Consider the following 22438-nt stretch of genomic DNA (forward strand, 5'->3'; position numbering starts at 1 on the left):
AACGTATTTTTCACCATTTATATTTATATATATGTGTATATACATACTAGAAAAGTGCACGTAAGTAATTAACCATTGAAAAAATGAGTAAAAAATTTGGATAATATTTAAATTAATGGTGGATAAACAAATAATTAGATGAAGGGATTTCATTAAAGAGTACAAGAGGACATTCACAATTGAAAGTGATATATTTATATGTAAAAAAAATAAATGTTAGATATATAAAGTTTTATTTCCTGGATACTCATCGTGAGCACCTATGCGAACACCGGATGATGCAACGTTTTATATATCCAATTGATGAATGTCACTTCAACAAAGTGATCATAGTAGATGTCAAGTAGATCAAACACCTATATATATGATTTTTTTTTATCATATATTAAATATAATTGAATTCATGTTCATACCTGACAATTATTATATATTTGTGTTACAATGTAGCTATAAAAATCGTCAAAGAATTAACCTTTTTTTAGAGCGTAGCTACATCGCGTTCAATTAGACTGGTCAAGAACTCAATCCACTAGATTTTCCGAACCCTAAAATCGAAATCAAGATATGAAATGTAAAATATTAGATACGTTTACACATATACACTTATGAGTGTACCCATTTTGTATGCATGCATCTAATAAATTTAATGGGTGAATTTTGCACTATTTTGGCAGAGCAAGCAGAGGTGTTCAATGTGGTGAGAGTTAGTAAGTACCATTTGGACCTTGGCACTGGCAAAGGGAGACATGGGGGCATATCCACCCAACATGAGCTTGGAGAATAATTTTGAAATCCCCCCTCCATCTTTCAGAAATTATTATTCTAGCCTCCTCGTGGTCCGAATTTGCGACTTAGCCCTTATTTTGTGGAGATAATAACACAAGTACACAACCCTTGTTACAAAATGAAAAATAATGGTTGTGATTGTGCTATTTGTTATATTGATTGATGTTCGGTCAAAATACATCCAGCATGTGTCATTTAAATTTATAATCTTCCCTCCACAAGCTTAATATATTATTTAAATAATATTTGGTACAGGTAATATTTAATGGTCAATATATTATTTACGGAATCAAAGGTAAAAATATGGGCCTTGCAGAAAAAGATAAACTAAATTAAAGAATGAAAGAACGAGTAGACACAAGTTAATGAAGTTTCATAGGATAATTACAAATAATATAATTGAGTTTTACAATCACAAGACATGGATAGACATCTATTCACAAACTACAATATTCCAACCTTTTTTTTCATTGATTTTTTTCTTTCTTTCTTTTTTTTTTGTACAAATGCCCAAATCCGAACCTGTTCCCGACAAAGAAAAATATTAAAAATATTAATAATTACAAAAATAAATAAATAAAAATAACCTCAAGTCCAAATATTACTCCAAATATTACTTGAGTTGGCATCAATCTTTATGAAATATATTCAGGATAAAACATTAAAACTTTGTAGTATCTAGATCATCTCCCGGTGGCTATTTCCGCCACATCCTAACACCCCGCAATGATTTATGTGCACAAGAATTTGCTCCATTCACCGGGTAAATTAATCAACGAATGAAGTACATTAATCCCACCACCATGCGACTCAAAGAGTGTTTGCAACCTCTAAAAAAACGTGGGAAGTGAAAAATGAAGAATCACTTGCTTCCTCGTTTGGATAAAAACATGATGGTAATGAGAAATGTTAAAACGTTTAACGAGTAGAACCAAGTTTCAGAATATCGACTGACCTGTATAATGCATTAATGCTTAGGACTGAAAAAGAGTTACGGTGGCTATATAACCATTCTTCATCACCTGTGCAGGTTAGAATCAGGAGAAAATACGTTAACAATGCCACAGAACCACCATAAAGCTCAAGAGACAGGGTATACCTCTAAAGCAATGTGTGGATATCCGTATACAAAGGTAGACCCAAAAGGATTACTGGTGGAGCCTTGAGTTTGAATGGCAGCACGACCACAATCACCAAGAATTTCCTGCAGAATATCACACATACAGTACTCAGTTGAACGGACGTCACACTTTCAGATTAATACAAACTGTAGTATGCAAACCACCTTAACTTGCTCCCACTGCGTGCTGGGTGTGATAGCACATTTCGATGCATTCACATCCTGATCAAATGACCCACTGACTGCGAATATGGAACAAAAATATAGAACTTGATTTCATCCATTTCGTTTACAGCCATAAATACGAACTTATATATCAATCAAAAACCTACAGTCAGAACTGTATATCACAAAGTTGCACTTCATGTATGAATTGAAATCTGCATGCCCGGGATAGTTGGTGTGCAGCACAAACTTTTTGATTTTGTGAGTCTGCAAAATTGCCAAAACCATTTTTGCAGCATCTTATCCATAGGTTCATGCAATTAGTAGCGAAAAAAATTGTAGAGAAAAAACTCACGTGTCCATCAAATAAAATGTCCGTGCCACGGGTAAAATAATTGTAGAAGTAGTCACCACATAAAGTCGTTCGTGGACGAGTATCTGATGCAGAATGAATCACCATTTGGTCTACCTATATCACCGAAGATTATAATTACCATGATAACAAGCTATTGTTCACGAGAAAATGAAATCACACACTACCTGTTTTTGATGAATTCCACAGGGGCGCCCCAATTCAGTCCAACCAAGCTATTGTTCATGATACCAAGCTATTGTTCACGAGAAAATGAAATCACACACTACCTGTTTTTGATGAATTCCACAGGGGCGCCCCAAGTCAGTCCAAACATCCTGTGTAAGAAATGAAGAGGAATGAAATACATGCCATCTGCAGACGACTGTAGGCAGATGAAAATGGCATCAACATAATCTCACATAAATAAAACAAAAAAGTATCAAAACAGAGGCCCGTTTAAGAGAGAAGACAATCAGCTTCTGACGCCAATTTTTCTTTACATGAATGTATTAATGCCACTAGTGACGGAGAATCAGCAGTAGCAACAAAGGCCATGAATGACTAAGAATTGTTTATAAGTTATGGTGATAGTAAGTCGAAAGTTAATGACAAGTCAGGCAATCCATAGCATAGCTTTTAATTCAAAATGTCAGACCTGTGGTGATGCACCAAAAGGTATGCGCTGTCCACCAACTGTAAACCACAGTTCTTCCCCTAACTGCAAAACAGAGATGTGAAGGGCACATTTAATCAAACTGTACTTCAAATGTATGCCGAAACATACATTGATTGCATGTCGCAGTTGCTCCACATCTTATGAACAGAATCACAAATTAAACATGAAATGCAAATGACAATAGATAATACTTGCCTTTACTCGCACTTCTTCCATGTAGAGGCTGTCAGCTGGTAATGGAGGTACACATGCCTTGACTATTGATGCTCCGACACCAACCTTACTATCTGTAGAAGCATCATAAATAGAGACACGGCAAGTAACTGGAGTCGTGCCATCTGGAAACTCCAAAGGCAGTTCAGCTTTCAAATTGGTGGAGGAGCAAGAATAAAGAACCATTTAGAGTTGTTCATTGGGTATATGTTCAAATAAATAGAGAGATCAGAGAAGTGAAAAAAAGGAATACCTTCCCTATCATGACAGCATTCTACATATTGTGAGGGGATTGGGAACGCAAAGGACAAGCCCTGCAAAACCAAGATATTTAAATTCTCGAGAGATAAAGTTGGAAGAACAAAATGTGAAAACAACTGATAAATTTTATCAGTTCAGATATTAACCACACGTACAGGATAAAACAAAGTGTAGACGCCCCTGTCTTTGTCATAAATTCCAGGATATGTTGGCCCAAAAAGAGAATAGATAGCAACAAAAGTTGCAAGGGTAGATGGTCCACTGGAAATAAACTTGAATGTCAGAGAACACTTGTTAAACAAGAATGGTGAAATGAAACATAAAGGTTAGAGGCACAAGTCCATACCCGACCAACGAAGTGGCATACCGCATTTGAAGACGTTTGACATCAAAAATTTCAGCAAGCCGCAACCTCTGATAGTGTAAACGACAAAAATAAAGACATGTTAAATGCATTGCTAGTATAATGTTTATGCATTAACAACACCACAAAAACCATTATGTAACCAAAAAAAAGAACAAACAAATAATCAATTTCAAGAAAACTACCTGTGACCAAGGATCAAATCTCAAGTGGAAACCATGATCAGGGAAGCTAATAACAATGTCAAGCCTCAACGGATCCTGGAAAACAGGGATGAAATTAAGAAGCTTCATTAGTATTTTAGAAGATATTCTGCTGACAGTTCATCGCAGACGTACAGTTTCTGACGGACTTCTCAGAACTTACAATATAAATGCAAGAATTGTCGATTTTATGCCATCAGGCTTGTTATTTGAGTATTGTAAAGCTACAATAGTCCTAAATTTGACAAGTACTAGAAAAAAAAAAAGAAAAAAAGAAAACCAGACATGGAAGGACAAATGAACGCGAAGACTGATAAAATGAACATAAAGTGAAATCTAAATCAAAACGGCCAAACCTCATCATAATACTTGACTTGCACAACATCATAAATGTTGGGCTGCTGCTCTATTTGTGCGAAGGCTTCGGATATGGGCATTCCTGACACATGAGCCAGTAATTAAATGTGGGTTCTGAATAACTGTAGCCGAAATTATGAAGAATATTTGTGCTGACTGGAATAGAAAAAAAAATTCAATCGAGCACCAAAAACCTAGACTGTGCCCCAGTCCTGAAAATTTAGTCCTGGGCCAACAATAATTAATTACCGAGAGAGAAAGGTCCGATGCCAAGACCAGGACGGAGATCAAGCACGATGGAGCCCATGGCAATGCCATTGCACCTCCGTCTACTTCTCTGCATATTGGCTCTGATGGGAAGTGAATGGGGTGTTTGATGACCAAGGGCGATGACAGGATTGTGTTTGGGACTTTGGGTGGCCTAAGTAAGATGCATACCAATACCATTTAATGTGAACAACATCATTGATAAAAACTACTGCGTCAAAATACATATTAAACCTAACATACCACAATCAGTGATAATTTAACCAAACACACACATTAAATCAATAAATTATGTAAGGTGATGTAAAATAGAACAAAATTTCGGCCTATCTACTCAAAAACATATCAAAATCCTAGTTCGAAATTTTCCTAAACTCAATTCGAATGAAACATAAATAGTTTGAAGACGATGTGTGGGCATCTTCATTATGAAGACTAAGTATTTTTTATTTAGTCCACAACAATATCATGAAAGATGGTCTTGATTAAAGTAAGGAACCAATAAACTGTGAACTCAAAAAAGCAACTTAACTGTAAAACGTATAACAGAAGTTCAGATATATAGCGCCAACAGGAAAAATAGCATAAACCCAAACAAATCTTTCTTCTGAAATCAGCAATTGAGAACGAAAGATCTTCTCAAATTTTAATTTCAGACAAATCATAAACCCAAACAAAGCAGATTCACTGGAAAAAATTTACTATAGCTCGAAATGGTTCAAATATGAGTTTGATTCGAATCATTCAATCCCTATTATGAGCCAATCCATTGCAGTAGGAAAGAAAGTAAAAAACTTTATTTCGAACTTCAAACCCAATCGATTTGGATGAACACCAACCATTACCGTTAAGAAAAAAGTTGAAAAAATCTCAACCTGCACACCTAGAACACGATTCCCATAGGCCACGACGCACATTTACACATTATTAAATTTGTTTTATACCATAAGCAAACATGGAATCTATTTCGTATTAATCAGAACTACGGACCACCTATAAATAAAGCTTTACAAACTAAAATCAAGAGAGTGATTCCCTCCAAAGCCTGACTTCAATTACAAAACAATGGAACCAAAAAACACGAAAAATAAAAATATATATATATAACAACAAATCTTTTTCCGTTCAAGATGGACTGAAAAAAAAATCAAATTATTCACGCAATTAAAGCTGAAACTTACGATTGTATGCTTTGCCAATTAGAATTGTTCTTCAATAATCAACGATTCAGCGGAAAATCAAGAGTCTTTCTTTGTTTGACCGAGAAGCAAGGGGCGAGCGTGAAAATGGAGATGGAGAAACAATAGGTCATATACGAGAAACGTAAAATTGCAATTTGCTCCCAAAACTTTCATAAATAACTACTTCACCCCATATACTTTCAATTTGGGCTTTCAAATAAACAAACAATGGGTTGGATTCTATGGGCCATCCAAACAACAAATAAGTCAAGGCTAATAATCATATTCTTGTATCCTTTTATCATATTGCAAGTAAATGTGGTGGTCATCTAATGATCTTGATTGATAAATATAAGACAAATTTTATATTTGATCATCTGCTCCGTTACCCTTATCTCTAAAGGGGCTTATGTACTCCACTCGTTACCACTAAACGACGAAGCCTGTTTCAACATATTATTTAAGTTAACATATATCTATTCTATATTATAAAAATGAGTATATTATAGTAACTATTTCGAGGATATCAAAATAATTTATTCTAAAATTATTCTTTTCTATCCAATATTTCACTAAAAATTTCCCACTAACTCTATGATTTACTTTTTAAAAAAAAGGCATTTTTTTTTACACAGGCAAAGCGTGTACATTTTCGCTAGTTATTTGGAAATTATTTAGTGCAGGTGGTTATGCTATCAAGATATTTGACTTGATTTATAAGATGTTACAGTGAATTAAATTTACCAAACAACGAGTTTAAAGTAACTAATAAGAACTTTTTTTTTGCCACATCCAATTGTAAATAAATGAAACAAAACAAACACACGGAGTCTCACAAACACACATAATCTTATTGTCATGAGTGTATGTTACTCGACATTCATGGGTACTGCGATATGTTTATACGAACAAATTGTTGAAATCAATTAGTTTTTACAAAATATTTGTGCAAACATCTCACGGTGTCTATGGGTGATGGAAAAATCAATTTTTTTACAACATCCCCTAAAAATAATGGCTAAAAAAACCTTGTTTGTAGTTGCTACCGTATTAAATAACTTTAATTGGATGAAGGGAATGTCATTTTAAGAAAATACCTTAAGATCGTTGATAAATAATATTATTCATTCACAAGTATGCGATCAACACAAAAGATCATAGGCTTTACATTTAAAATATAAACTTAGATTATTGAATATATATACGAAGCTAATACCATTATGTAACACAATATCTCGAAAGTGGGACAGATCATATAGTTGTCTTTAGCAATAGTTCATAATTTATAACCATGGTAGATTTATTATTATTTGTTGAATATCTGCAAATAAACTCATGACGTAATAGACATATATGTTAACACCAGAAAATGTTGAGGTAGACGTGGCGACTTCTTCTGGAAACGTATCCTCTCAAAGTACACTCCTTGTCCACCTGTCCTCTCTCCTGCACACACTAGACAACTCGTGAATGGGCGCCGGAAAAGTTTTCCGACGTGGCCACTCCGATGTCTAAGTCAGATTAGGGCTTATTGGAAAAAAAAAAACTCAAGTAAATGTAAAAGTATATAAGAATATATCAATATGATGAACAAAAGGTATTTATAGGAGCCGATAGTAGAGTTTTCCTGATGAGAAATATTATCTTTCTCAAAATATCAGATATTATCTCACTTTTAACTAAGATTCTGCCTTATCTTCGTAGATATGATCCCTTTCACAAGGAAATCAAATCTCCCTGAATAATGCACTTATTCTCACTCCTATTCCCAACGCCTAGATAATCCTCTTGCCCTCCCGAGCCCGAGCTAGGCCTCATTATACCGAGGCACCGAGGTGTGCCTCTGTATGCTGAGACACCGAGGTGACTCTTTAAAACAGATGATGAGCTGGACCTCTTTTCAAAGGGAAGGTGGACTAATCACATGTCCCCCCCCCCCCCCCCTTGAGTTGGGCTAGAATACCATTCGCTGTCCCGAAATGATTAATAGACCAGGCGCTCAAGCAGTACTTTAATCCTTAGCGGGCCACGAGAAGATTTTAAATGGGCCTCGTTAAACCCCTAGTGGGCCGTCGTTACGCCTCCCGAGAGATCCTAACCGCAGGCTTCGTACGTTAATCGACGGCCTAGCATCATTATCGCTGCCTATATAAATCCATCATCTTCCTTTCCTTTGTCCATATTTCCGCAAGCCTCCAAGCTCCAGTCGTCCGCAGCAAACCAGCTCCAAATCTCCCCTTTTTCTGACCATGTAAGTCTTTTATCCTTTGCTCTTCCCCTTATGTCCGAGTCCACTTCGTCTATGTCTGGGGCGAATGCTAAGGGATCTCCTTGTGACGAGGACCCCGGAGTTAGCACTAGCCCTACCCGGCCCAAGCGCGCCCGGGTAGAGCGTTTACCCCCCAAGCCCCTGATTCCCCAGGGTACCGGCAAACCCGGCCCCTTCCACACCCGTAAAAAGAAGTCCACCAGTAGGACCCTATCTTTAGGCAAAAGCGCTTCCTCTTATGTCGCTCCTCCCGTCATCCCAAGTGATGTACCAGTGCTACCCCCCATGGGTCATTGGTATCATACCCAGGTCTCTAAATGCAAACCACATCATAAATCGCTTTTACGTCGGCTCGGTGCTATACCCTGAAACTGGGATATAATCATACCTGCATCTTATCACCGAGCCCACCGACCACCCCCAAACTACTTAACTTTTTTCAAGGCCCAACTCCAAAATGGGTTACGCTTCCCCCTTCCCACCTTTTATGTAGACGTAGCTTGGCACTTTAAGGTCCCACTGGGTTGAGTCCCCGTACTGTGGATCAGGCCCAATCTGCCGGTGCCTTTGAGGAATTTGAGGATATGGAAGAACTCCATCCTCGAGTGCCAAGGATGGTATGCCCTTTCCCCTGCTCCCTGTACATGTGATAATAAGTGCTTGGTAATTTATATAACTTAATTGCAGGATCAGCTGATATGAACATCCGGGACATCCTTTCCCAGCAGTTATCCAAAGAAACGGGCTCCAGATCCCATTCCACCCCAAATCCTTTTGTCTTGGAACATGGGCAGGAAACCCTCACCCCAGGTCAACTCTCTCCTCCCCCGAAATTGACTGAGCCCAGGGCCATCCTTGCCTCTATTGGGGCTCCGGAGCAATCTCACAAAAGGAAAACAGGACGAGAGGACGAAGCACCTCCATCTCTACAGGACAGAACCCGCGAAAGGGAGAAAAGACCACGTGACGGGCCCCAATCACCTGAGCGAGAAATCCCTTCACCCCCTCGTTTTCCCCCTGAATACACGGCCTCGGCCAATGTATTTACGGGTGGTAATTCGAATCTTGGATTCAATATCCTTCATTCACTGGGTTCCACTGAGGAACGCGAGCACTTAAAATCCCTCTCTGTGAAATCTTGTACTTTGGGTGGTAGCAATGATCTTGTCCGAGTAAGTGCCTACCCTTAATCTCGGTCCCTGGTTGTATACTTTTAATAAAAACTATATTCCTTGTGCAGGGGTTTATGCAGCTTTTTAGCAGCCTAGATCGGGGAGCCGTGATGCGTCAGACAGCACGGGCTGAAGCCCAGCGTGCTCAAGAGCAAGTACGGGCTCTTACACAAGAACTGGCCGAGTTCCAAGAGATCCATGCCGCTGCTCTTGCTACCAAACAGGCGGAAGTTGATCGAGCCCGAGCTGAAGCTGCTGGGTTGAGAAGAGAATTTGCTCAAGTCCAAGCCCAAATCCAAGATGCCCGGGCGGAGCTGGAGGCGTACAAAAAGGAAGAGGCGGAGCGGCTAGAGACCTACATCTGCTCGGATGCCTTCCTTGCGATTCTTGGTCCCAAGGCTTTTAAGTTTTTGAGGGTCGGTGTTGAAGGTTGTAAGAAGCAGTTGACGGAGGCTGGCGTACTTCCCTCTGAATCCCTGCCCAACTTCCCTAACATGCAGATGATCATTCAAGGTATCCCTAATGATATTCTGACTCGTGAAGCCAAAACCGAGGCCATCCTAATAGAAGCCACGGTGAAGGGGGCAGAGACCTCAAATCCCGAGGTAGAGATCGATCTTAACTCAAAAACCACTACCCCTGGCGCCAACACCCCGCTTTAATTTTGTAATGCTACAATTAAAGTACCTTGAGACAATTTTGTATTTTAATATGGTTTGTGCAACTCCAACTCTCCCTGTTATGGTTGTAGTGCCCCGTAACCCTTTTTATTTCAAATGTGATATTGTCATGTATTTTGCGTGAAATTTCCTTATTTATTTTAATGCTTCTGATATCTGGCTCGGGCTTTGGCCGAGGTATGAATTCCATCAAGCTATGGCTCGGGCATATAGATGTGCTCAAGCCTTGTAAACTTGGGCTTTAGAATTAGGTGCCGAGGTATGGCTCAGGATTAGGCTAGGTCGAGGACCGAGGTAGGATATATGTGCCAAGGATATACTGGGGCTTCGGGCAGGGTCAGGGCCCGAGCCATAATAATGGTGCCAAGGATAAACTTGGGCTTCGGACAGGGTCAGGGACCGAGCCATAATAATGGTACCAAGGATAAACTTGGGCTTCGGTCAGGGTCAGGGACCGAGCCATATTAATGGTGCCAATGATAAACTTGGGCTTCGGGCAGGGTCAGGGACCGAGCCATAATAATATCATGGACAAAAATTGAATTGAATACTAATGATGGAGTATTTATTAATGTCCAAAAATAATTGATGATGTCCATAGGCTACAAAAGATGCAAAAGAAGCAAAATTACATTCTAAGCATAATATTTCTTCAAGTGGTAAATATTCCAAGGTCGTTTTATAGAACGGCCCTGGTCATCCTCCAAGTAATAAGCTCCCGCCGTAGTTTTTTGTGTAATCTTGAGGGGTCCTTCGCATTTTGGATCAAGCTTCCCTACTTCCCTGGTCGGCTGAGCTTTCCGCGACACTAACTCTCCCACCTGGAAATTCCGAAGCCTTACTCTCTTATTATATGCCCTAGTCATACGACCCCAATAAGCCTCCATCCTGATCAGAGCCCGCTCCCTGGTTTCTTCAATAATGTCAAGATCCGCCGCTCTGCGATCAGTATTTTCCTCACCATACCCGAGGACCCAAGCGGAAGAGGCTCCTATCACCGCCGGTAGCACAGCCTCTGAGCCGTATACGATGCTGAATGGGGTTTCACTGATGGACGTCCTGGGTGTTGTGCGGTAAGCCTAGAGGACACTAGGTAACTCCTCTACCCAATCCTTGCCAAGTCCATATAGCCGAGCTTTTAAAGCCTGAACTATAGATCTATATGTCACCTCTATTTGCTCGTTTGCTTGGGGGTAAGCCACAGAGGTAAAGGATTGAGCAATTTTCATCTCTGCACACCATGCATGCACCTTATTGCTTGACATTATCGTCCATTATCTGAGACCAACTACCGAGGCACCCCGAATCTGCACACTATATTCCTCCATAGGAATCTCAACACATTTGTCTCGGTAATTCGCGCCAATGCCTCCGCTTCCACCCATTTGGAGAAGTAATAAATAGCCACAATTAAGAACTTCTTCTGCGTTGGGGCGGTGGGGAAGGGTCCCACAATATCCATATCCCATTTATCAAATGGGCATGCGGTCATGATTGGCTTGAGTATAGTCGCGGGGTGGTTGATGGAACGCCCATGCCTCTGACATCCTTCACACTTGTGAACCAGCAAAGTCGTGTCTGTTGTCATTGTTGGCCACCAATATCCTGCGAGTAGTGCTTTTCTTGCTAATGACATGGACCCCAAATGCTCTCCACATCACCCCTTGTGTATCTCTTTCAGTACATATTCAGCCTCCTCTTGCCCCAAACATCGCAATAGAGGTCGGGAGAAAGATCTTTTATATAAGGTATCCTCAATAAGGACAAAATGCAAAGCCTTTCTTTTCATTTTTAAATCCTGTAAACGGTTGCTGAGCAGTTCTCTTGCCCGCATATATCTCAATAATCCACTCATCCACCCCTAGACGGGCGGTGCTGAGTTGGTGGACTGATGCCTCAGGGTGAGCTCGATCTGGTAGATGACCTCCATTTTTGACAGGACTATTAAGGATGTGGCCATTTTGGCCAGGGCATCCGCCTCCATATTCTCCGTCCTCGGTATTTGAACAATGCTCCATTCAACAAAGTGTTTGGAGAGTTTCTGTATAGTTTGTGCGTACGCCACTAGACTTTCATTTTTTATATCATATGTACCCCGAACCTGTTGAGTGGCTAACTGAGAATCAGAATGTATAATAATTCTATTCACTTCCATCTCTTTGGCTGCCCGGAGACCCACCAGTACAGCCTCGTATTCTGCCTTATTGTTCGAGGCCCGAAAGTCCAACTTGACAGCCAATTTCACTTTTTTTCCCGGTAGATGAGATAAACACTGCCCCTACTCCATATCCTTTGCGGTTAGATGCCCCATCCACATATACCTTCCATACTTCATCCCTATAGCCTTGAGTCATCTCCGCAATAAAATCGGACAACGCCTGAGCCTTAATTGCAGTCCTGGGCTGGTAGTCAATGTCATACTCCCCCAGCTCTATAGTCCACTTGACTAATCTACCCGAGATATCCGGTTGAGTCATGATTTTCCCAATGGCACTATTGGTTAATACTGTGATTGGATGAGACAAAAAATAAGGTCTCAATTGCCGAGATGTAGTGATCAAAGCCAATGATATCTTTTCCACTTTTGTATATCGAGTTTCAGGGCCTGAGAGGGCATGACTGACATAATAGGCAGGATGCTGATCCGCCCCTTCCTACCTTACCATGACCGAGCTGACCGCATGCTAGGTGGCCGATAGATACACCCATAGACGCTCCCCCGGACTGGGCTTTACCAAGACAGGAAGGTTGGCCAAGTTTTCCTTCAAATCCGCAAAAGCTCTTTCACACTTCTCATCCCATTCAAACTTCCCTGCCTTCCTCAAAACCTGGAAAAAATGGTACCTTCGATGCCCAAAGTGGGAGATAAATCGAGACAGAGCTGCTATGCGTCTGATAAGTACATTTCGTATGCATGTTTTTGTGATATTTTTATATCTATTTGGTGTGCATTCGTATTATTTTATATGTGTTTGTGTCGTTTCGTGCATGTTGTCTTCACATAATTCCCCTTGGTTTTATTTACAGAAATAGACGAAAACTTGGTATTTTTGGTGAAATAGAGAAGTTGTGCTTGACCTGAACAATAATGGAGATGAGAGCAGCGCTGTAAAATGAAGAGATGCGCAATAGCACTTGTAGAGAGCGCAAGACATGCACTGTTGAGGAGGAAAGAAGCACAATCGCGCAAGGAAGAAGAAACATACGCGCGCGAGCGAGTTTCGTCCGGGCGCGAGCGCATAAAGGAATTCTAGTAGATTCGAGGGAAGGTCACGCGCAAGCGAGTTTATTTCTCGCGTACGCGCAAGAGGAGTTCAGACACTGTTTTGAAGACTTGCACGCGAGCGGGTTCTATGTCAGGTGCGAGCGCAAGTTTCGGAGTCTGAATATTTGGAAATCCCTTGTGGCGTAAGGAAACTAATTATTATGGGATCCAAACACTATAAATAGAGGATTTTATTATTTTTGAAGGGTTGCAGATTTTCCAAACGCAGAGGACGAGCAAGACGGCTACTGCTTAGGAGAAGATTTCTTTCTTTTCTTTTATTTTTATTTTCAATTCATGATTAAAAACTTTGATTGTGAATTATGTTAAATTTTGAGTAGTTTTTCTTCTTTGTTTAAGGCCACGTGATGAGGCCAGACAAGTTATGTAGAAAACTTGATTGTTTATTTGAGAATTTTCAGACTTGATTTTATTTTATTGATTATCGAATTTATATTTGTCTTGTGTATTTCCTGGCCAGTTATTTGCTTGCATGTTAATTGATTTCAAGTCGATAGAAGAGGTTTCAATTTGATCACTTTGATAATCAACATATTGTAAAACTGACTAGAAATAGAATTTGGTTTCATTATGTGGTTTGAGTGTAAACTGAATTTTCACAGTTCGTCATGCATTCAAATTTGATTAGAATTACGAAAGATTAATCCGTCAATATTTGAATAGGTTTGATTGTGCTAGAAATAGTCCTTTGAATAATTTAGGAAAATTCCCGTGAATTAAGGTTAAGTCTGAGTCTTAAATCGACTGCTTGTTACATGAATTGTCTGGTACCTACGTGTGTCCTTGATTGAGCTCTTTCCAATTTGAATTTTAATCTAAAAATTTCTGCTGCGTCTTTATTGAGTTAAAATTTAATTGCAATTTAATTTCTTAGTTAAAATCTAAAATCACCCTTTTTGATTAGTCTAGATTAAGTAGAAATAATCATATTCTGGTATTCATAATTATACAGTCCCTGTGGATAGGCATGCTTAAGGGTTCTACCGGACCAGTTCCGGGTCCATAATGGTCAAAACCGGTAGGAACCGGTTCCAGACCGGTTCCAGCCGGTTCTGGAGTTCGAGTAAAGCAGCGCACAGACCCTGGACTGGCCTCCGTGCCTAGGTCCGTGTGCCCTCGGGTTTGAGCAGATTTTTAAAAAAAATTGAAGGGCACGGACCCAATGCACGGAGGGTGCACAGGGTCTGTGCCCATATAAATTTTTTTTTTTGTTGATTACATTCTTGGTTCTTGGTTGTATCAATGTTTGAATGATTTATTCTTGATTAGATGATTATAACCGAGGTACTTACATAACTTGAAACGTTTAATTTTACAATTGAAATCTAAAATTCATCACGATTAACTAAAATATACTTCGAATACTCCGGTTCTTCGTCGGAGCTTGAACTTTGAAATTCGTCGAATGCTCCAGCGGTCCTATTCTTTTTTTTCGGCTGCAAACCAGTCTTGGAGGCATGTCAACATACTAAGTGTTTCCGACTTTAAATTAGTTCTTTGATCACCAATGATTCTTCCACATATTGAAAATGCCGATTCGGAAGCAATACTAGAACTTTGAACGGCTAGGACGTCTTGTGCAATTGCCGCTAACACTGGATAAAGCTGAGAATTTACTTTCCACCAATTTAGAACATCAAAACTCTCAGTAGTCTCAATATATTGGCTCAGATAAATTTGGATCTCATTGTAATTAGTTGTTTTAGCTTTTTCCTTCAACTTTTGTCTTTTCAAACTTTGAAAGAAGTTGATTGCTCCAGTTTAGCCTATCTCCATCGGTCTCTCATCCGACTGTGCACTCGGTTCACCCTGTTCTCTTGCATACAAATCAAACAATTCTTGGAGATAATGTGTTATTGACTTCTTTTGATCGTCAACATTATTCCCAAGAAATTTAGCGTAATATTCAAAAAATATGTCTAACCCACCTTGGCTTTGACTAGGATTAAGTAGTGTTGCTAAACCATGCGAAATTGGGATATTCTCACAATATTTCAAAAATTTATCTTCCATGTTAGAAATAAAATCATGCATATATGAATCACCTCGATGTTCCATAAATTTAAAAATCATATTGAAAATCAAAGGCAAAAACATGGGAGAAGTGGGGTAGTGAATGCCAGAAAATTTTTCGGTTGCTTTTTTAAAAATTTCTAACAAAGAAACAACATGACTCAAAATATTTCAATCATCGTCAGTCAAGACTAAAGCATTTGCAGCAATATTATTATAGTATGGAGTAACTAAATCTTTAAAACGTAATAAAGTTTGAAGCAAATGATATAAAGAATTTCATCGAGTGTCAACTGGTGCAGGAAATTTTTTAAATCTAATCCCATTTGATTCTACTAGTTTTTCCAATCACATTGTAACGTCCAAATTTCTCAATCGAAACGTTACTCAAACATACTTACTTAAAAATTTGGTAAAAATAAAAACTTTGCGGAAGCATCATCTTATTTATTAAAATAGCGTATAAAATGTGCACAAAATAAAATAGCATCTAAAAATATTTGCCAAAACATGGCCATCGACTTAAAAAAAAATTAAAACTTGTTTGTCTCTCATCAAATAAAAAGGTTTAAAACATCTTCCATTCTAAAGCATTCACACTCATGCATTGCCCGTTGGATCGACCCCTGCCTCTTCTTCATGTCCGCCCACATAATCATCAATAAAAGCATCCACATCATCATTACCTGCACCATTCAAGTATAGTGAGCCGAAAGACTCAGCAAGAGCATGCAGAAAAGGATTTTTTTAACTTTAAAAGGAAAACATTAAATTAAACTCCCATGCAATAAACATAACTTTAATATAGCCACATCATAAAAATATTTGGGGAGATGAAGTATGAGTAGTGTGCTAACCGTCATAACGAGCCATTCATAGTTTCCTGTTGATCAACAAGCATATGGCATTAATCACGTAAACTTTCATTCTTTGGATAGCCGCTTCGGAGCTCAACCCGAAGTGAATACCCCGTATAACCATCCCGTGAGCCATGTTTGGATAGCCGCTCCGGAGCTTATCTCGAAGTGCATACCCCATATAATCACCACAAGACGCATAAATCATCAAAATATTTTCCATGCATCATATCATTCATCTTATCATGTCATTTCATAAATCTCGTACATGCTCATAAAGTTTCTCGTGATGCTACATGCTTAAAATCCGTCAAAACATTTCATGAGAAATTAACTTTCATAAGAAAATCACATAATTCACATAACAATTAATATTATAAATAACATGCATTAAATCATATAATTAAATCAATTAATCATGATTAAGCTAGTGGACTTTTTGGACCTTACAACTCTACCCTCCTTAAAAGAATTTTATCCTCGAAATTCGACTTACCAAACAGTTCAGGATAGCGTGCTCGCATATCTTGTTCTGTTTTCCAAGTAGCTTCTTCAACCAACTGGTTGCTCCATAATACTTTCACCATTAGAATCTCTCTGTTTCTCAACCTACGAACTTGTCTGTCCAATATTTGAACAGGCATCTCCTCGTAGGACAAGTCTGGCGTACATTTCACTGGCTCATGGCGGATAACATGAGAAGGATTTGCCACATACTTCCTTAGCATAGAGATATGGAAGACATTGTGGACACCCCCCAAGTTGGGTGGTAGTGCTACTCGGTAAGCTCGAGCCCCTACGTTTTCTAGGATCTCAAAAGGTCCTATATATCTTGGACTCAATTTACCCTTTTCTTACAAATCTCATAACACCTTTCCATGGTGACACATTTAAAAATACATGGTCACCTACTTCAAACTCCAAATCTCTACGTCGCTGGTCGGCGTAACTTTTCTGTCGACTTTGAGCTGTCAACATTCTGTCTCTGATCTTAGCTATTACATCCACCGTTTGAGTCATTATATCTTGTCCCAAAACAGCTCTCTCTCCAACTTCATCCCAGTGCAAGGGAGTTCTACACCTTCTCCCATACAGTGCCTCATAAGGAGCCATGTCGATAGTTGCTTGATAACTATTGTTGTAAGTAAACTCCACTAAAGGTAATTTTGATTTCCAATTCCCTCCAAAGTCGATCATACAAGCTCTCAACATGTCTTCGATTATTTGGATCACTTGTTCTGACTGACCATCTGTCTGAGGGTGGAAAGTTGTACTGAAAGCTAGCTTTGTTCCCAATCCTCTATGTAAACTTCCCCAAAAGTTTGAAGTGAACTTAGGATCTCTGTCAGATACTATCCTCGCTGGAACTCCATGCAATCTGACAATTTCTCGAATGTACAGCTCTGCATACTGATTCATTGAGAAGTTATTCCTGACTGGAATAAAATGAGCTGACTTAGTTAACCTGTCAACTATCACCCAAATCGAGTTCATCCTTCGCGGTGAGACTGGCAATCCTACTACGAAATCCATAGTGATATCTTCCCACTTCCATGTGGGTATTGGCAAGGGTTTTAGGAGTCCCGCTGGCCTTTGATGCTCAATTTTTACCTATTGACAAGTCAAACATTCACTCACAAATTCTACGATATCCTTCTTCATACCTGGCCACCAATATAAGGATTGCAGATCCTTATACATTTTCGTACTTCCTGGATGAATGGAATATGGAACAGTATGGGCTTCAGTCATCACTTCCACTCTCAATGAGTCTACTGCTGGCACACACATTCTACCTCGGTGATGAACAATCTCATCTTTGACAGTGTACAATGTACCACCCTTGGCTTCATCTCTGTTCCTCCACAACGTCAACTGTTCATCAGAAGCTTGGCCTACTCTGATTCTCTCAAGCAAACTAGGTACTACTGTTAAGGCTGCTAGAGTGCATACCTCCATTGGTTCAAATACCTCCAAACTCATACGTTCAAATTCAGCAATCAACTCCTGCTGCACTGTCAATTGGTTCAATGTTGCAGACTTGCGACTCAAGGCATCTGCTACAACATTAGCCTTACCAGGATGGTAGCTAATGTCACAGTCGTAGTCCTTCACTAATTCCAGCCATCGCCTCTGCCTCATATTCAACTCCTTCTGAGTGAAGAAATATTTTAGACTTTTGTGATCAGTGAAAATCTGACACCTTTCGCCGTACAAGTAGTGTCTCCATAGCTTCAAAGAAAAAACAACTGCCGCCAACTCAAGATCATGAGTTGGGTAATTCCTCTCATGGACCTTCAGCTGTCGAGATGCATATGCTATTACTTTATCATCCTGCATCAGCACTGCTCCTAATCCACTCTTAGAAGCATCGGTATAAACCACAAAGCGACCCGTGCCTTCGGGAATTGCTAGCACTGGCGCTGAAATCAGTCTTTCCTTCAATTCTATAAAGCTCTTCTCACATTGTTATGACCACACAAACTTCACACCTTTTCGAGTTAAGGAAGTCAGTGGTAGGGCTATCTTGTAGAAGTATTGAATAAATCTCCTGTAGTAGCCTGCTAAACCCAAAAAACTTCGTATTTCTGTAGCATTCTTCGGGGCAGCCCAATTATGAACCGCTTCCACCTTCGATGGATCCACCTTAATCCCCTTAGCTGAAACTATATGACCCAAAAATGAAATATGCTCCAGCCAGAATTCACACTTACTATACTTAGCATACAGTTGCTTTTCTTTCAAAATTTGCAACACCGTAGCCAAGTGCTGACGATGCTCCTCCCTACTGCGAGAATATATCAATATGTCATCTATGAAGACTATGACAAACTGATCCAAGAAAGGTTGAAACACCCTGTTCATCAAATCCATGAACACAGCTGGTGTATTGGTCAACCCAAACGGCATTACCAAGAACTCATAGTGGACATAGCGAGTCCTAAATGCTGTCTTCTGCACATCTGCATCCTTTACCTTCAGCTGATGGTAACCTGATCGCAGATCAATTTTTGAGAACACCTCTGCCCCTTGCAATTGGTCTAACAAGTCATCTATTCTGGGCAAAGTATATCTGTTCTTCACTGTAACTTGGTTCAGTTCTCTGTAGTCAATGCACAATTTCATTGACCCATCTTTCTTCTTGACGAACAACACCGGTGCACCCCAAGGCGATACACTCGGTCTGATGAACCCCTTATCCAGTAATTCCTGCAACTGATCCTTCAATTCTTTCATCTCGGTCGGTGCCAATCTGTACGGTGCCTTAGAAGCTGGCTTAGTTCCAGGCAACAATTCTATCCCAAATTCAACTTCCCTGACTGGAGGCAATCCCGCAACATCATCGGGAAAAACTTCTGGAAAGTCCTTCACTACCTCCACTTCCACAAGTTTCGGTCGCTGTACCTCCAGATCACCAATAAGACTCGCAAGAAAGCCTGTACACCCATTACTCAATAATTGCCAGGCTGTTCCTGCAGAAATCATACCTAGTGCGCTCTTCTTAGAGGTAGTGCGGAACGCAAACGGTTTCCCGTCCTGATCTTTCAATGAGACAGTTTTCCGTTTGCAGTCAATAATAGCCTCATGCCGAGACAACCAGTCCATCCCAAAAATCGCATCGAAATCCACCATTTTCAAAACAATAAAATCTGCACACAAAACTAGACTCTGCATCTGAACCTTGCAATTTCTTACCACACTACTACTTTCCAGTTCTTCTCCTGAGGGTAACGACACACAAAATTTTGAAATAGATTCATCCGGCAAGACCCCCAATTTCATCATAAAATTAACAGATATAAAAGAGTGCGTAGCTCCTGAATCAATCAACATGAAAGCAGGTAAACCAGCGATACGGATCATACCTGTGACAATTGCAGAATCTGGGTCAACCTGATCGTGAGTCATAGCAAACACTCTTCCCCTGATAGGATCCTTTGACTGTGGGCAATCCTTGGCGAAATGCCTTGGATTCTTGCAAAGAAATCAAGTATTGGTCCCAAGCATGCATTGACCTGAGTGTGACTTCCCACACTTTTGACAGATAGGTGCATTCGCCGGCCTTGGAGCATTGGCATTCGGCTGATTCTGTCCCTAAGGTTGCGCCTGATTGGGGTTTTGGCGCTGCTGCTGCTGCGGTCTCCTCTGAGCTGGAGCTTGTTACGGCCTCTTCTGACTAGACCCTTGTTGTTCTCTCCCTTGGTAACTGGCTCTTTTCGCTTGCGATTCTTTGATAATATCATTCCCATCTTTTTCTGACAACATAGCCTCATCGACTGCTGCTCGGTACGTTTGTGCCCCACTCAATCTGAAATCACGACGAATAGTGGCATTCAGTCCCTCCGTGAAATGCTTCAACTCCTCTCCAGCATTACCCGAAATCATGGGCACAAAATACCTCCCCCTTTAAAACTTCTTCACATACTCAGCAATGGACATGCTCCCTTGGCGGAGCTCCAAGAATTCTCTAGCAAGTCTAGTCCTGGTGCTGATAGTGAAATATTTCGCATAGAACACATCTTTGAATCCATTCCAAGTCAACGTAGTCATATCCACAGCAGAACGGGCTCCCTGCCACCAAACCCTTGCATCATCACGAAACATAAAGATGGCATACCTCACCCGGTCTGCATCAGTGAGCTGCATGTAGTAAAAAATGGTCTCCACTGACTGCACCCATTCCTCGGCTACAAGGGGATCAGCCCCTCCTCTGAACTCCTGCGGTCGTAGATCCTTAAACTGTTTAAAGATCGGATTAGTTAGTAGTGGCTGATTGTTGTTCCGTCCTCCCTCTTGTGCTTGGATTAACTGTTGAATCTGCTCCCCTTGGGCTCTACTCTGCTCTTGCAACAGAGTCGCCAACCCAGCCAAAAACTGGTTATTCTGATTGTCCTCATTGTTTGGATTCCTACGGTTAGACATGATCCTGATGTCCATACAGTCCACATGCTTAATTACGTTATTTAAACATAACATCCTAATTAACATGCATAAATATTAATCGCAAAAGGTATCATGCATCTTAAACAATCCATAACATAGAACTTACAGACACGAAGACGAAGCACAGGGTCGTGGCGAGAATGCATGCGTGCAAACAAACCTAGAGCGAACTGCTCTTATACCAAGCTGTAACGTCCCAATTTCTCAATCGAAACGTTACTCAAACATACTTACTTAAAAATTTGGTAAAAATAAAAATTTTGCGGAAGCATCATCTTATTTATTAAAATAGCGTATAAAATGTGCACAAAATAAAATAGCATCTATAAATATTTGTCAAAACATGGCCATCAACTTAAAAAAAATTAAAACTTGTTTGCCTCTCATCAAATAAAAAGGTTTAAAACATCTTCCATTCTAAAGCATTCACACTCATGAATTGCTCGTTGGATCGACCCCTGCCTCTTCTTCATGTCCGCCCACATAATCATCAATAAAAGCATCCACGTCATCATTACCTGCACCATTCAAGTATAGTGAGTCGAAAGACTCAGCAAGAGCATTCAGAAAAAGATTTTCTAACTTTAAAAGGAAAACATTAACTTAAACTCTCATGCAATAAACATAACTTTAATATAGCCACATCATAAAAATATTTGGAGAGATGAAGTATGAGTAGTGTGGTAACCGTCATAACGAGACATTCATAGTTTTATGTTGATCAATAAGCATATGGCATTAAGCCCGTAAACTTTCATTCTTTGGATAGCCGTTTCGGAGCTCAACCCGAAGTGCATACCCCGTATAACCATCCCATGAGCCATGTTTGGATAGCCGCTCCGGAGCTCATCCCGAAGTGCATACCCCATATAATCACCACAAGACGCATAAATCATCAAAATATTTTCCATGCATCATATCATTCATCTTATCATGTCATTTCATAAATCTCGTACATGCTCATAAAGTTTCTCGTGATGCTATATGCTTAAAATCCGTCAAAACATTTCATGAGAAATTAACTTTCATGAGAAAATCACATAATTCACATAACAATTAATATTATAAATAACATGCATTAAATCATATAATTAAATCAATTAATCATGATTAAGCTAGTGAACTTTTTAGACCTTACACACATCCATATCTTCTTTCACGTAATAATTTTCCACATGTTTTGAATTTTTCTATTACAATACACATGCGATCATCCAATGCACATTTAACGCATAAGTTGATAACATGACAAGCACATCTAACATGAAG

At 39.7% G+C, this 22438-nt stretch overlaps 4 protein-coding genes across 6 annotated transcripts; all 4 read right to left on the minus strand.

Annotated features, from left to right (window-relative positions):
* Nucleotides 1-1144: 1144 nt before the first annotated feature.
* LOC140881334 (PHAF1 protein At3g51130-like) lies at nt 1145-6070 on the minus strand. Of its 3 annotated transcripts, none has more exons than XM_073286549.1 (16): nt 5949-6070; nt 4750-4921; nt 4500-4582; nt 4126-4200; nt 3923-3990; nt 3732-3837; nt 3569-3629; nt 3298-3464; nt 3082-3144; nt 2714-2761; nt 2427-2540; nt 2239-2338; nt 2072-2148; nt 1886-1990; nt 1742-1808; nt 1145-1308 (listed from the first exon to the last, which is right to left on the minus strand). In XM_073286549.1, exons 2-15 carry the CDS (start codon nt 4841-4843, stop codon nt 1761-1763), a joined length of 1209 nt encoding a protein of 402 aa, XP_073142650.1. In that variant the 5' UTR covers nt 4844-4921; nt 5949-6070; the 3' UTR covers nt 1145-1308; nt 1742-1760. The 3 variants fall into 3 exon arrangements, with proteins under 3 accessions (XP_073142650.1, XP_073142651.1, XP_073142649.1); XM_073286550.1 differs by having other exon boundaries at nt 1145-1616; XM_073286548.1 differs by having other exon boundaries at nt 1145-1808.
* Nucleotides 6071-10704: 4634 nt separating this feature from the next.
* Nucleotides 10705-11657, minus strand: LOC140878829 (uncharacterized). Its single transcript, XM_073282458.1, has 3 exons — nt 11362-11657; nt 11239-11300; nt 10705-11084 (listed from the first exon to the last, which is right to left on the minus strand). The coding sequence occupies exons 1-3, from the start codon at nt 11655-11657 to the stop codon at nt 10705-10707; spliced, it is 738 nt and encodes a 245-aa protein (XP_073138559.1).
* Nucleotides 11658-15539: 3882 nt separating this feature from the next.
* Nucleotides 15540-17338, minus strand: LOC140878830 (uncharacterized). The gene is made up of 3 exons (XM_073282459.1): nt 17098-17338; nt 16722-16901; nt 15540-15604 (listed from the first exon to the last, which is right to left on the minus strand). Exons 1-3 carry the CDS (start codon nt 17336-17338, stop codon nt 15540-15542), a joined length of 486 nt encoding a protein of 161 aa, XP_073138560.1.
* A 487-nt stretch (nt 17339-17825) lies between these two features.
* On the minus strand, nt 17826-20475 carry LOC140878831 (uncharacterized). The gene is made up of 7 exons (XM_073282460.1): nt 20242-20475; nt 19485-20200; nt 19139-19328; nt 18954-19010; nt 18427-18682; nt 17935-18285; nt 17826-17836 (listed from the first exon to the last, which is right to left on the minus strand). The coding sequence occupies exons 1-7, from the start codon at nt 20473-20475 to the stop codon at nt 17826-17828; spliced, it is 1815 nt and encodes a 604-aa protein (XP_073138561.1).
* Nucleotides 20476-22438: the final 1963 nt, after the last annotated feature.

Source organism: Henckelia pumila, chromosome 2, assembly GCF_033568475.1.
Source record: "Henckelia pumila isolate YLH828 chromosome 2, ASM3356847v2, whole genome shotgun sequence".
NCBI lineage: Eukaryota > Viridiplantae > Streptophyta > Magnoliopsida > Lamiales > Gesneriaceae > Henckelia > Henckelia pumila.